The following is a 15,633-nucleotide window of genomic DNA, read 5'->3' as shown; positions in this document are numbered from 1 at the left end:
CAGATCAGCCGTGTTTTAGAAAAGTCTTCTGGTTTCTTTTGGACTCATTTCCAGGTGAAACTTTAACATGAACTATTTTCTTCACAGCGATCAAAGTGTATGAACTCTACAGATCATTTACAAGCTCCTCTTCCTGGAATGACTCAGCTCTTGATAAGCCCTCCCTCTTCTTCCTGCTCTCAAACACAGCCAGCTCCTCTCTGCTCATGTTTCCTTGTTCCCTCCCCCTCAGATCTACAGTTTGAAGATGGGTGGAACCAACATGTGCTGACGTGTCAGCTGACAGGCCGCATGTTGTTGAGATCAGAGCTCAAACTAGTTTCATTTCTGAGGAAGTCAAACTCAGACAGTCGTCGACGCGGAGAGGAGAAATGGCGCAGCAAGGAAATAAACTGGACCGGGAAACCTTCTCTTGTCCGATCTGTCTGGATCTACTGAAGGATCCGGTGACTATTCCCTGTGGACACAGCTACTGCATGAACTGTATTCAAAACTTCTGGGATGGAGAGGATGAGAAGAGAATCCACAGCTGCCCTCAGTGTAGGCAGACCTTCACACCGAGGCCTGTCCTGAAGAAAAACACCATGTTAGCAGCTTTAGTGGAGGAACTGAAGAAGACTGGACTCCAAGCTGCTCCTGCTGATCACTGCTATGCTGGACCTGAAGATGTGGCCTGTGATGTCTGCACTGGGAGAAAACTGAAAGCTCTGAAGTCCTGTCTGGTCTGTCTGGCCTCTTACTGTGAGAAACACCTCCAGCCTCATCATGATGTAGCTCCATTAAAGAAACACAAGCTGGTGGAGCCCTCCAAGAAGCTCCAGGAGAACATCTGCTCTCGTCATGATGAGGTGATGAAGATGTTCTGCCGTACTGATCAGCAGTGTATCTGTTATCTCTGCTCTGTGGATGAACATAAAGGCCACGACACAGTCTCAGCTGCAGCAGAAAGGACTGAGAGGCAGAGAGAGCTCGAGGTGAGTCGACTAAACATCCAGCAGAGAATCCAGGACAGAGAGAAAGATGTGAAGGAGCTCCAACAGGAGGTGGAGGCTATCAATGGCTCTGCTGATAAAGCAGTGGAGGACAGTGAGAAGATCTTCACTGAGCTGATCCGTCTCATGGAGAAAAGAAGGTCTGATGTGAAGCAGCAGGTCAGATCCCAGCAGGAAACTGAAGTGAGTCGAGTCAAAGATCTTCAGGAGAAGCTGGAGCAGGAGATCACTGAGCTGAAGAGGAAAGACGCTGAGCTGGAGAAGCTCTCACACACAGAGGACCACAACCAGTTTCTACACAACTACCCCTCACTGTCACGACTCAGCCAATCTACAGACTCATCCAGCATCAATATCCGTCCTCTGAGGGACTTTGAGGATGTGACAGCTGCTGTGTCAGAGCTCAGAGATAAACTACAGGACGTTCTGAGGGACCAACGGACAAACATCTCACTGACAGACACTGAAGTCCATGTTTCACTGTCAGGACCAGAACCAGAGCCCAAGACCAGAGCTGAGTTCTTAAAATATTCACGTGAACTCACACTGGATCCAAACACAGCATACACAGAGCTGTTATTATCTGAGGGGAACAGAAAAGTGACAAGAATGAAACAACCTCAGTCTTATTCTAGTCACCCAGACAGATTCACTGGCTGGTCTCAGGTCCTGAGTAGAGAGAGACTGACTGGACGTTGTTACTGGGAGGTGGAGAGGAGAGGAGATGGAGTTAATGTAGCAGTCACATACAAGAATATCAGCAGAGCAGGGAGATCACATGAATGTGTATTTGGATTCAATGACAAATCTTGGATGTTAGATTGTTTCACAAACAGTTATAACTTTTATTACAACAAAGTCCAAACTCCCGTCTCAGGTCCTCGGTCCTCCAGAGTTGGAGTGTACCTGGATCACAGTGCAGGTATTCTGTCCTTCTACAGCGTCTCTGAAACCATGACTCTCCTCCACAGAGTCCAGACCACGTTCACTCAGCCTCTCTATGCTGGACTTTATGTTTATTCTGGATCCTCTGCTGAGTTGTGTGAAGTCAAATAGACAGAAGTCATTGAAGGGTTAAATTCTGTGTTTCATGTCTTCAGCTTGTTTTGTTTCCATCATTGTTGCTGACAGCTGATTGTTGTGGCATTTCTTCACCTGTCAATCAAACACTGTGGGCGGTACTTTGCCCTCTTCTCATTGGTGGTTGTGTAAATGTTTGAGTTTCTTTAGGTGGCGCTCCTTCCTGTGTCTGTTTAGCCATGGAGGCTATCACTGCTCATGATGACTTTAGTTTGTATGATCAGAATCAATAAGGAGATGATTCATTCTTTTCTTGTACATATGTGAGATTCAATGAAGAAACAACATTTAGTTTGTGTCTCAGTCAATAAAGAGGATTTATTACACAGACTGCAAGTCTTCATGTTTTCATTGAACATGTCTCTAAATGAACTCCCTGCATTCACCCTGTTTATTTCACTGAGCTGCTTTCTCGTGGTTAAAGTGACAAATAAAGTTGAGTTTGAACTGAAGGTGACTGACAGTGAAGAAGAAGAACAGACAGATGGATCACCACAGACTGTAGAAAACATGGATGCAGTCGTGACAAAGTGCCGTTGTGAAGCTCCGTGTGGTCGCTCTGGTTGTCTCCGTCTGGGCGGTCCTGCCTCCGCCGCCTCCCGACTAATCTAAAAATGGTTATAGAGGTGGAGCTGAATGAAGCCTGGTTGGTCAAATAAGTCACCAGTGACCACACCCACCTGTCAATCAAAGCGTCCACGCTCTTAATCCTGCATAACTTTAAGCCTTAATATAATGTGAACAGGTGAGTTGTATATAAATTCACCCTCAGTACAGTTGTCATGAACGGGGAAATTAGCTCCAGAGACCAAAACTGTTTTTTGTACCAGGCTGTAAACATGTTTATTTCTGCTGTGAAGTTGGACATTTGAACATGGGGACTTATGGAGACTGACTCACTTCTGGAGCCAGCCTCAGGTGGACGTTTGAGGAACTGCAGTTTTTGGTTGGACATAGCTGGAACTTCAGACTTTGTGGTTTTGCTTTATTCTGTTTAATGAAAAACAAAAACTATTTTCAGAGCTTATCTTTGTACACTGTGATGTAATATACATGCATCATCTTAAACCACAAAAGCCAAATAAAGAGTCTCAAATTCATTTAAATAAAATAACTCAGGACACTCTGGGTTCGAGTCCTTTCCTCTGAGCTCGTTTAAATCAAACTTCAGCTCGTTCTCAGCCTCTTTGTCTCGACGGCGTGCGTCGGCGCCCCCTCTTGGTCTCTTTTGGCGGCTCGGCTCGTGTCGGCCATCTCGACGCTTCCTTTCGGATGTCTCAGCTCCCGCCTCTCCCTCCTCTCCTCCATCTCGCCGATCTCCTCGGCGAAAAGGGTTTTAAGTGCGGGGATGAGCTTGGGGAGGATTTTAAAGTCCCCAAAGCGAATCTGAACACAGAGGAAAGAGAGGAAACCCGTCAAGTGTCTGTACAGAGTTATAGACGACAGAATCGTGTACGATGATGCATTCAGGTGCAGTCGTAGGTCGTCCAATCGGCAGTGATACTCACTCTCATGTGGTCGAACGAGATGCCGACTCTGTCGGTGAAGTCCTCGCTGAAGAGGGGGATCTTGGCGTAACGCTGGCTGAAGTGGTTCAGCATGATGAACTCGGCGTTCATCCTCATGCCGATGCCGATGGCCTGGGAGGTCGTGCTGTCGGAGAAACATGAAGCGTGAGGTCAGATTAAAGTCGGACTGAAACTTTCAGTGGGAATATTGTTTTCTGTGGACGTGACAGATGCGTTTTGTGGAGACACAGTAAAAAGCTGCAAGAAAAATAAATAAATAAATAAAATAAAATCGATGTGAATATCTGTGGAGAGGAAAGAAATGTAACAGTGCACTCAAATAAACCTCAAACAGCCAATAAAGTTAATTTCTTCTGTTGGCTGATTGAACTTTAACTGCTGCAGTTTCTCTTTTTTTGTCCATTTATTTGCAAAAACATTTGAAACGAGGAGAAAATATCGTGTTTTAAATAAAAAGTCTCCCTCAATCTGTTTGCAAGTCTTCCCCAAGTGAAGGAGTTCAAGTATAACAGGGTCTTGTTCATGGGTTCACAAGATGGACTGGCATCAGTCCATTGCCGTGGTTCATCCAGAAGGCAAAGCTCTCGACTGTCCAGGCCATCCACGTTCCAACCCTCACTGTGGTCATGAGCTTTGGGTAGTGACCGAAAGAGCGAGATCGCGGATTTCTCGGACATCTCGGTGTAGAGATGCTGGTCATTCGTGTCGAAAGGAGCCAGCTGAGGTGGTTCAGGCGTGTGATTAGGATGCTTCCCTTTGGAGGTGTTCTGGGCACGCCCGACTGGAAGGAGACCCAGAACCTGCTGGAGGGACTACATAGCCCATCTAGCCTGGGAACGCCTTGGAATCCCCCAAGGAGGATCTTGAATGCGTTGCTAAACCTGCTGCAACCACAACCCAACCACGGATAAGAGGAAAGAAAACGGATGGATGTCTGCAAGGGGCTCCAAAGCTTCGTGGTCAGTATCACAGACGTGTTGTCCTCAATAGTAACTCAACTCAGATGTCATTCCAAACATTGTTTTTTGATTTTGTCAGACAGTTTCGTGAACGTTTTGTGGTGATCAAACAGTCGTGGATCGTTGGCTCATGACCCGATCAAATGAAACCTCTGACACAACAGGTGAGGTACATCGACCTGATGGAAGTTGAGTCGAGTCCCAGGATGTCTCACCATCAGACGATACCCTCAAAAGCTGTGAAACTCAGCATGAACGAGGCTACGAAACCTGCAAAGCTCAACCGACATTAGGAAACTAAACACAAGGAGTACATCTACTGGACAAAGACAGTCTTGTGGACATCTGAAGACGCCTTTCAGAGAAAAGTTTGACTTTGACTTTTGGGTCCACGTCCAACCTCGGCATCCCAACATGACCATTTCCAAACACCCACAACCGGATCAATGTAAGACCAAAACTGGCTGTTGTGGTTTCTCCTTCACGCTAGAAAGGAAATCTAAATCTCGTTTGTGGTCTACCTGTGTCTTTTCTCTACAGCTTCCTCCTCCAGTCCGTCCTCCAGCGTGGCCTCGTGGATCAGTAAGGTCGCGTCCTTTCCTACAGAAGACAACAAAAAGCAGAATCAGAGCCTCTAATCACAGACAAGCACTTACAGCCTCTTCCTGTCCCACAGGAAATCAATCAGGTAGTCGGCGTAATCAAGAATCGGCACGCCCCGTTTGTCTGCCGAGCTGAGCCATCTATAATGAACAGTCATGGGATACACTCGCTGTCTCTGGGAGGCTTTGCTTGGACAGAATCCAGTCAAGCAATTTAAGAAGAGTCAATGAAGTGGGATCCCGCAGGAACCATTAGAAGAGGCTGCCAGCTACGAGAGTGATCGAAGGCATTAAGAAATATCGGATAAATTATTCAGAACAAGCCGCGTAGTGAAGCCTCGCTCAGACGACCTTCTATGAATCTCTGTGATATTGAAAGCATGCGCTCGATACGCTATTTAGTCCGTGCGTCGAGACACACTTCAGCGAAATGTGGACTTTAATCACTCCGAGTGGTACGAACCGACGTGCACGAAGTCGTCGCAGGGCATGGTGTCTCCAGAAAAGGCCAGTTTCCATCCCGAGCGGTGGGTGAAGCTGCAGGCGAAGGCGTTCTTACAGTGACGGACGAAGCACGTCTGGAACTGAAACAGAACGGAACAATGAGTCGACTTTAAAAAGACTGAAGGATTTATAACGTTACAAACAAACAGACGCAGACCTTTTCCAGATCGTTCTTCTTCAGCAGCGCTTGGATAAACGACTTCGTCCTCGGCCTCGGTGTCTCGGCGCCGTCGCAGAGAAATCTGTTTGGGATGAAGCTGAAACACGAAAGAAGATGTTAAAGACGAAGAATAAACATTTGAGGACCAAATTAAATATTTGAAAGATCAGAGAGAAGTTCAAAAACATGAAAACAAATAACTTTCTTCTCCCGTTAATCATCTCACGTCCCCTCAGATTCATTTCATGACCCACAGGAGGGGCCCCGACCCTTATATTAGGCACCGCTGGACTACACTAATAAACAGATTCATTTAAAGACGCTGCTGCTGCCAACTGTAGCTTCTGTTAGTTTGTTAGCCGGTCTGCCTGGACTTTCGAGCTCAGAGCACCGGGTTAATGCTAAAGGTGGAGCTGAGCCAATGTCGTGCTAGAACAGGAGCCGGGCCGAGCGGGCAATGCATCTCCAAGGACATAAAGGCAGAGGAGAAGAGAGCGAAGAGGACGTTGACGGAGGAAGCTAAGAAGAGAAAAGGAGGGAGCTAACGGAGCTAAAAAAGCTAACACGGCTAATGGTTAACAAAACTAAAAGAGCTAACAGAACAAGTAGCTAACGGAACTAAAAGAGCTAACGGAACTAACGGAGCTAACAAAACTAAAAGAGCTAACAGAGCTAACGGAACTAAAAGAGCTAACAGAGCTAACAGAGCTAAAAGAGCTAGCAGAGCTAAAAGAGCTAACAGAGCTAAAAGAGCTAACGGAACTAAAAGAGCTAACAGAGCTAACGAAACTAAAAGAGCTAACAGAGCTAACAGAACTAAAAGAGCTAACAGAGCTAACGGAACTAACAGAGCTAAAAGAGCTAACGGAGGTAGCAGAAGGCACTAAATCACAAAAACGTCTCCGTAGCGTTAAGACGTCGTCGAGGTCGCGTACTTGATGTGGTCGAGGATCTCCTCGCAGTAATCGTTGTACTGGTTGAGCCAGGTCATGATCTGGGTCGGAGCCACCAGGTAGATCGGGCTGAACGCCTTTCCTAACGCCGCCTGACAGACAAACAGTTCAGATCATTAACGTTCAAACGTTAAATAAACAAAAAGGAAACGTGTTATCAACGTTTGACATACCAGAGCTCTCTCCCTCTGATAGAGCAACATGAGCAGGCCCTGAAACAGAAACACGAAGATCAGCTGGTGGTTCTTGTATTTTAAACACTAAACCGCAGCACGCTGTCGAGGCTTACCGTGTGGTGGTCGGCGTGCATGTGTGAGATGAAGACGGTCGAGATCTTGGACAGAGCTTCGTCCACGCCGTCCCCGTAGTGTCTGCAGAGCTGACCGAAGGTTCCTTCACCACAGTCCAACAGAACCGACTGAGTCGGGCTTCAACGCAGAGAGATTCAAAATTAGTCAGACGAGAGATTTGGATGAATTTTCCTGATACTTTAAGGATCTTTGGTCTGTAACGTGCCCTTATCCTGTCAAAATATATCTTAAATACTAATATAAACAACAAGAAACATCTATTATTTAGATATATTTAAAAGAAGGTCTTTGGCGACTCCTGCAGGTGGTCCGAGACACCTTCCTGTATAACGTGGTAACAGTTCAACAGCAGCATAAGCTGTATCCATGAGATGAGACGTCGCTGCCACGAAAAGGTTTAAATAAATTCAGAATGTAGCTTCAGTAAAATCAGAGATTTGGTTGAAACGATCTGTCTGGGACTAGAAATCTCCTGTTGGAGGTCCTTAAGGCTCAGACTACGTGCTGGAGTAATAAACTGAGTTTATTTATACAAACTGCTGCTGTGACTGATCGTTTTCCAGGTATTATTAGAGATAACGAGCAACAAATGTTTATTCTGAAAGCAAACTGCCTCTGAATATGGAGAGATTTAATGACTTTTAATGACTTTTAATGACATAATGGCAGAGGAGAAGAGAGCGAAGAGATCGTTGACGGAGAAAGCTAGAAGAGAAAAGGAGAGAGCTAACGGAACTAATGGAGCTAACGGAGCTAACGGAACTAACAGAGCTAACGGGACTAATGGAGCTAATGGAACTAACAGAGCTAACGGAACTAACAGAGCTAACGGGACTAAAAGAGCTTACAGAGCTAACGGAAACTAAAAGAGCTAACAGAGCTAAAGGAACTAACAGAGCTAACGGAACTAACAGAGCTAACAGAGCTAACGGAACTAATGGAGCTAACGGGACTAAAAGAGCTTACAGAGCTAACGGAAACTAAAAGAGCTAACAGAGCTAACGGAACTAACAGAGCTTACAGAGCTAACGGAAACTAAAAGAGCTAACGGAACTAACAGAGCTAATGGAACTGACAGAGCTAACGGGAACTAAAAGAGCTAACGGGAACTAAAAGAGCTAACGGGAACTAAAAGAGCAAACAGAGCTAACGGGAACTAACAGAGCTAACGGGAACTAAAAGAGCTAACGGGAACTAACAGAGCTAACGGGACTAAAAGAGCTAACGGAACTAAAAGAGCTAACGGGACTAAAAGAGCTAACGGGAACTAAACGAGCAAACAGAACTAACAGAGCTAACGGGAACTAAAAGAGCTAACAGAGCTAACGGGAACTAAAAGAGCTAACAGAGCTAGCAGAAGACATTTAATGACTTTCACTGACGGCACACCGTCTCATGTGAAGCTGCTTTAATGTGCAGTGCTGTATAAACCCTGCTAACCTTAAGCAAAGTCAAAGGTTGATCCTGAATGTGAAGATCCATATTTGCAGATTTCGGATGTTTAAACGCTGCCCTGCTCTCTGAGTGGTGTTCAGATTCGTACCTGATGTTGACCAAAGTGCCGCTGACGTTTCTGATCTTCATCGGCAGAGCTGATCCCGTTCCCATGAAAACCACCTCCGGGTATTTGTCTCTGTGTCCTGCAGCAGAAAACACATCATGTAGCCACGGGAACGCCATGAACTTAATCTAAAATAAACGTGGACTTGTTCCGTTCTTACCCGAGCGCTCGGCGGAGCAGATCTTCCTGCACTCGCCCACTTCTTCCACAAAGTTCAGGACCTCTGAAGCTTCTTTCACGAACTCGTCGGTGTTGCAGGAGGGAACGGCGTCTCTGACGGATAAAAACAGAAAAACATCTGACCTTGATGCGGCTCTACAGTATTTGACACTTGTGAGACGAGGTTAAAAAAGACGAAGGCGGCGGCGGCTGAGTGCAATGGTCCATCCCGGATTGTTTTTCTGTGACACGGCGGCGCTCCGAGCTGCTGCAGAGTAATGTCGACTAAATTGCGGGGGACCGAAGGACAAACTCACCTTTGCCACTCCATTACGGGTCTGAGCTGGAACTTGAGGAGACACTCAGCTCTGACGTTGGGGACGTGGAGGGCAGCCTGAGGCTCCTGAAGAGAAACACAATGAGAACAACATGAACTAGTTTTTGATGTTTTCTTATAAATACTCTTCTTGTACCGAAACTCTGATTTGAGTAGAAATAAAACAAAATAAAGCACGGGAGGGGAGTGCTGTATCAGCACGGCTTTGGTGGCAGTCTTCGTGTTCTGATAAAATGTTTGACTATCATCAGAAGGTTGGTGCGCTCTCTTCAGCACCGAACAGGAAGCAGAAACTTTAGCAAAGTCTAAAAAAACCCACTACTTTGGTTCAGTAGAGCGATAATGCACTCGAGGCCGTGCTGTTATACTGAATATCAGCACGCATCATTCCACTGAAATAGAGAACTAACTAAAAGAGGCTGGTGCAAGTTCTTGACTACTAAAGCTCCTAAGTACCATGAATTATGTGTAGTAGCTCTTATTTTAGTGAGATATATGATAATATATTAAATAATAATATAAATATGTGTTTGCTTAAAGAGCCCCGACATAAGGCTCGCAGTGAAGCAATGACTTTTGTGATGTCGTCTTTTTTAACTTTGTTAAAGTTCTTTTTTAATTTAACATTAATTTCTTATTTTTTATTAAAATGTGGAGTGTGGAACGTTCGCAGTGCGTGTTATCCACACATAGTTCTATATTTATTGTTGTTTTATGTAATTTATCATGTTTTATCTAATTTTATGTTTTTTTTTCCTTTTTAATTGTTTTGTATTGTCATGTTGTTGAGTACTTTGTGAAACTCTTTTTTTAAAAGGTGCTTTATAAATAAGTTATTTATTATTATTATTATTATTATTATTATTATTATGTTTGAAACAGTACGCCTTGCTCGCTCACTCACTCTCATTCACTGTCTAGGTCGCTCAACCACAGCTCAAACCAAATTAAACTCCTCCGTGTTTCTATTTTTCCCGCCCCAGATTTAGAAGCTGCTTCATGAAATAAACAAAGCTGGAACACGACGGGTAAAGTATCAGAGTTTAGATTCTGCACTGCCGACGCCCGCTGGAAGGATTACGTCTGTCCGTCTTTGTTACCTTCATTTTATAAGACTCGAGTTGTGGGAAGACCTCCGGGTGAATCATGTTGAGCTGAGCTTGAATCTTGTGACTCCGGATGTTGTGGACCGTGCAGACGTGTTCGTTAAGGATCAGGTGTTCTGTCGTGGACGGAAACCTGAAACAGAAACACGACAGGAAACTTAAAATCAGCAGGACCGTCTGTGGAGTCTGTTTTTTTGTTTGTTTTTTTGAAGCTCACCTCTCCATCCACCTCTTGTATTGATCTGTTTTCAGAACACACTCTGGAGTCATGTGGACCACCAGCACCGCGGCATCCTCCGTCTCTCCTGACTGGTACCTCCTCAGCTGGCGGTTGCTGCAAACGGCGTCGACGAACTCCTCAGACGGACACTCGACGATGATAAAGACCGGTCCTGGATCAGCGGGAGTGCAGACCTGCTCAGGTCGGATCTATCAGACAACAACAGACAGTTCAGATCTGCAGCCCGATCACGGAGCTCGCATCAGTCGTCATACGTCACCTCTTTTCCTTCATACGTGACACTTTTCCCGTCCTTCAGAGCTGCGATGAGCGGACCGATAGCTGCTGTGCCTCTGTGGAGAAAAATCGTCATCTCAAATGATAAATTCATGACAAAAGAAAAAATCTTTGTCCTGTTGTACTTCACTGTGAACGGAAAGTTTTTGAGGTTTTGAACTGTTGAACAGCCATTTGAATAATTAAATTTGGACTCTGGAACATTGCGATTAACATTTTTCACTATTTAATTAATCGATTCATCCAAAACAAACATGGATCAATAGGAAATAACATTACTTACACCATTAGTAGCCAGTTACAGCAGCTTTACTTAACTTTGTGTGAGAATATGGACGTGAAACTTTGGAGATTAAATAACTTTCACTGTTTTTAAAAGGGACTGGATTTAAATCAAATTTAAAGGTCGAGGCTTTGACTTTAAAAAAAGGTCACGTTATTGAGCCATTTTACACATTTTCACGTGTTTTCGAGCATGTTTAGCGACAAAATGTAGCAAATAAAATAAATTATTTCTTCGGTTTCGGTGGCGACAGTTGTCACTGCTCTGGCCTCGATAAAAGACGCTCTGTCTCGTTATTTATTGACCAATGAAAAGATGCTTTGTTACACCATGTAACGTCAGTCGTATCGATCTACACTGAATATCTTTCTATTATACTGTTTATATCTTTTTATATTTGCTGTACTTTTCTTAGATCTCTTTAAACTTGTATATGTTTTATATTTCCACGTTTATTGCTGTTTGAAATTAAATCAGCGAGTGGACAAAGGTAAATCTCGTCCTCGTTAGAAGACGGACAGAATAACTGTCCGAATTATTCAAAAGTCGACTCACACGGGCAGACCGAGCTCTCTGGCTTGAGGAACTAAGAAGTTTCCTTTCTTGGGGTGAAGCTGAGAGAAAACAGAGAAGAAGAAAGGTCAGACAGAGTTTCTTCATGTGTACGTCACGTGCATGACGACATGTTCCTACCTTACATATGAAGGAAACCACCAGAGAAGTATCTCGAGTTGTTTTCCGTCTTTCATCTGCGAGATAAAACAAACTTCTTATCAGCTCCCGATCCCGTGAGTTTGTCCTCCTGTGGCTCCCGTACGCGACTCACTCACCTGGATTTCTCGACGGGCTGCTCCTGCCCGACGTCGGGGAGAGTTTCCTGCCGTTGTCCCTCGACTTCGCTGAAGAGCGAAAAGAGTCGGTGAGTATCAAAAAAAAAATAATGATAAAGACTCGAGCTTCAGTATTTAAACTCACCAAATATCGGCACTTGATAAACCGCCATGGTTTCGTCCGTGTGCATCTCTTCGGTGTACGGTCGAACCGCTGCAAACACACGACGCGGTAAATATCACCGATGTTACGTAAGGAAAACAGCAGATCAGTGAGTCAAACCTACACAGTTTGATGTCCTCCAGCGGTCCAGAGAATGACTTGATGGCGTCCAGATAATTCTCCTTCAGAGAAGAATGAGATTTAAAGTGAGTTCATGTCGATTAGACGTGTTTGTTCGTTGTTTGATCGAGGCTCTCACCAGCTGAGGAGGTCCGGAGAGGACACACTCAGGAACACCGGTGTCCTTCAGGGTTAAGATCATCCCTGCAGAGCAAACACACACACAATGAAACATCTTCAATATCTGCTATCAGTGAGAACGTAACGCAACGATGCGACCGACCTGATAACCCTCCGACGTTCTCCCAGCTCAGCCGGGTCAGGAAGATGTTGTCGAGTCGAGCAGCTTTCAGCCTGTCGGAGGAAAAACAAACTCTCCGTCGGTCCTTTAGATTATAACAACACGCGTGGAGATGTTTGAAGGAGCTTACTTGTGTTCCTGCATGAGTCTCTGCGTTCCTTCACCACAGTTGAACAGATATCTGCAGCAGAGAGGACGGACATGTCATCATTTCCTCTAAATCTGACACACCGGACCTTTAACTGAGGACAGTCTTTAAAAGGATGGGATGTTTTTTTTTGTGTCCATCAAGTGTAAAACTCCAGGACTAACAGGCTTCAAGATAACCCTGCATAACTTTAAGCCTTAATATAATGTGAACAGGTGAGTTGTATATAAATTCACCCTCAGTACAGTTGTCATGAACGGGGAAATTAGCTACAGAGACCAAAACTGTTTTTTGTACCAGGCTGTAAACATGTTTATTTCTGCTGTGAAGTTGGACATGGGGACTTATGGAGACTGACTCACTTCTGGAGCCAGCCTCAAGTGGACAACAAGAGGAACTGCAGTTTGTTTCCCCGTTTGGTTTTTATTAGGGCTGTCAATCGATAAAAATAAAAAAAACTAATTAATCGCAAGAATTCCTGTAATTAATCGAGATTAATTTATCAATAAACGTGATATAAATATACTGACGAGTGCCACACTCCTGTAGTGTAGACAGGGTGTTTTGCTTTGAGGTGATATGTTAAAGTCGTGTTACTTCTGTGGAATTTAAATTCGGCTTTGCAAACTGTGCAAATTGCCTTGTTTTTGTCCAACGAGCCGTCGGGCAACTTTTTAAAATGAAATGTTCCCCCTAAAAGTCCGTCCTTATCCATCTTCCGCCATAGACTCTCCTTTAGTTAGGATAGATCATAGACATATTACTGACTCTCCTTTAGTTAGGATAGATCATAGACATATACACAGACTCTCCTTTAGTTAAGATAGATCATAGACATATATACATAGACTCTCCTTTAGTTAGGATAGATCATAGACATATATACAGACTCTCCTTTAGTTAGGATAGATCATAGACATATATACAGACTCTCCTTTAGTTAGGATAGATCATAGACATATATACATAGACGCCTCATTGAGCAGGTTGGTCCGTTGCTGTGATACGTTAACGCGTCGGCCATATTGGATGTGGCAGATCTGCCCGTAAACTAATACAAGCAGGGCCGGTTTTAGCTGTGGACAATGTGGGCGACCGCCCAGGGCGCAGTCTCCGTGAGGGCTTTAAGTTAATGCCTCTTATACACCCGTTCACACACACACACATACATCTGTGAAACAAAGTAGAGCTTTACCACATCCAAAATGGCGGCGACGTCGACGTACGATTCAGCGCTCAAAAAGGTTATGGGTCAGCCGCCACCGGAAGTTAACAAAACCGCGTTAATTGCGTTTATTGCGTTAACTGTTTAAAATTAAACGACATAATTAACGCGTTAACTTTGACAGCACTACTTTTTATACGTCTGTGATTTTGCTGTAGCCACGCCCTGTCCGTGTGACATCACAGCGTACCGACACACCCAGGAGTACACTTGTACGTCACTGCAGCGAGGTGCGCTTCGGATTTCAAAGTAAAAGTGCTGACTCATTTACCTGTTGAACTCGGAGAAGACGTACAGCGACGCAGCGTTGTCTCTGCTGCCGGCACCGACCACCTGCACGTACACCGTGGACGGTCCGTGGACGTCCACCCGCTTGCTCCGGCTCTCTTTGGTCTTCACCCGCCGCAGCGGCTCCTTGTGCCGGGCCTTCTTCAGGCCGGGAGGCTGCCTCGTCTCCGGCGTGTTGTGAGCTGCCATGGTCCGGACAAAGTGTGCCACAGTCCGGGGAAGAGCGGAGCGTGTGGCCGGCGGAGCCGCGGAGAGCAGAGAGAAGCAGCGCAGCGGCAGGCGGGCCGTATTTATCATAATACACACGCCGCGCACTTAAAGCCGCTCACACATTCTCAGGTCGCTTCTATTAAAGTTATTATAGTATATTATTAATCAAAATAATAATCGAAAATCAGCTGATCGTGCACGAGGACTTTGTTAACACATGTGACACTTCTTCCGTCCGTCCACTGATGACGTTTTTCTTTAAGCAGCTCTGTGGACCAATCACAGCCCGGGGACGGTTTGACGTAAACAAATAATTTCAAAATAAAACGCCCGAAACGCTCTGACACACATTCAGCCCTTTAACTCAAAAATCTAATGAAATTATATTAAATCAAAACACGTGAAATAATCTCCACGCATTCAGTTATGTTACTGTAAAAATAAAATAATAATAATTATTATTAATTAAATTAAATCCAAACGCATTCAGTTATGTTCTGTAAAAATAAGATAGATATTATTATTAATTATAAATTAAATTAAATCAAACACGTGAAATAATATCACGCATTCAGTTATGTTACTGTAAAAATAAAATATATAATTATTATATAATTATAAATTAAATTAATCAAAACACGTGAAATAATCTCACGCCTTCAGTTGTTACTGTAAAAATAAAATAGAATTATTATTATTAATAATTATTATTAACAATAATATGTATAATTTAAAAAATATTACTATATATATTATATAAAATAATAATATAAATTAAATTAATTAGACGGAGGGATATGATAGTATAAAAGAAAACATTGAATACATGATTACTTTAATATAGATTAAATTGCCAACTTATTACAATTAGAGTTTTTTTTCTTTAAATTAAAAAATTCTGTTATCCCAAAAGAGTCCATAAAAAGAGAAATAATACTTTCTTTTGTTTGATTATATCCTGTATAAGCTACGGTCTATTTCAGGACAGCCAATATGTGTTTCTTCTAAGTTTGGATCAGTTACTTAAAATTTTAGAAATGAATTATGTGTACAGTGTCAGAAGTAAAAGTAGCAATACTACTAATCATAAAGTCCCAAAAGTAAAAGTACTCATGGAGAGGCTCACTTCAGAATAAGATATATAACTGCATTGATTATTATTTATTATATCATTGACAGATTATCAGATGTTACCAAATCAAACAGTATCAGGTCAGGGATGCACAGACACATCGTATGGGCAGTGAAGCGTCTCCTCTCCTTCGTTCTTTCTAGAGTTTATTCCACATTTTCAC

At 43.7% G+C, this 15,633-nt stretch overlaps 2 protein-coding genes across 2 annotated transcripts; one reads left to right on the top strand and one right to left on the bottom strand.

Annotated features, from left to right (window-relative positions):
- The first annotated feature begins 371 nt into the window (after positions 1-371).
- LOC109137602 (tripartite motif-containing protein 16-like) lies at positions 372-2,048 on the top strand. The gene has a single exon (XM_019255902.2). The coding sequence runs from the start codon at positions 372-374 to the stop codon at positions 2,046-2,048; it is 1,677 nt and encodes a 558-aa protein (XP_019111447.2).
- A 1,007-nt stretch (positions 2,049-3,055) lies between these two features.
- elac2 (elaC ribonuclease Z 2) lies at positions 3,056-14,595 on the bottom strand. The gene is made up of 23 exons (XM_019260445.2): positions 14,112-14,595; positions 12,598-12,648; positions 12,450-12,520; positions 12,306-12,370; positions 12,171-12,228; positions 12,029-12,097; positions 11,884-11,952; positions 11,747-11,802; positions 11,609-11,667; positions 10,754-10,826; positions 10,471-10,682; positions 10,248-10,386; positions 9,128-9,213; positions 8,812-8,924; positions 8,634-8,730; positions 7,069-7,207; positions 6,953-6,991; positions 6,762-6,871; positions 5,824-5,923; positions 5,626-5,746; positions 5,082-5,160; positions 3,581-3,725; positions 3,056-3,458 (listed from the first exon to the last, which is right to left on the bottom strand). Exons 1-23 carry the CDS (start codon positions 14,423-14,425, stop codon positions 3,240-3,242), a joined length of 2,484 nt encoding a protein of 827 aa, XP_019115990.1. The 5' UTR covers positions 14,426-14,595; the 3' UTR covers positions 3,056-3,239.
- Positions 14,596-15,633: the final 1,038 nt, after the last annotated feature.

Source organism: Larimichthys crocea, chromosome XII, assembly GCF_000972845.2.
Source record: "Larimichthys crocea isolate SSNF chromosome XII, L_crocea_2.0, whole genome shotgun sequence".
NCBI lineage: Eukaryota > Metazoa > Chordata > Actinopteri > Sciaenidae > Larimichthys > Larimichthys crocea.
Note: the sequence above shows the minus strand (reverse complement) of the source record. Positions and strands in the feature narration are given on the sequence as shown.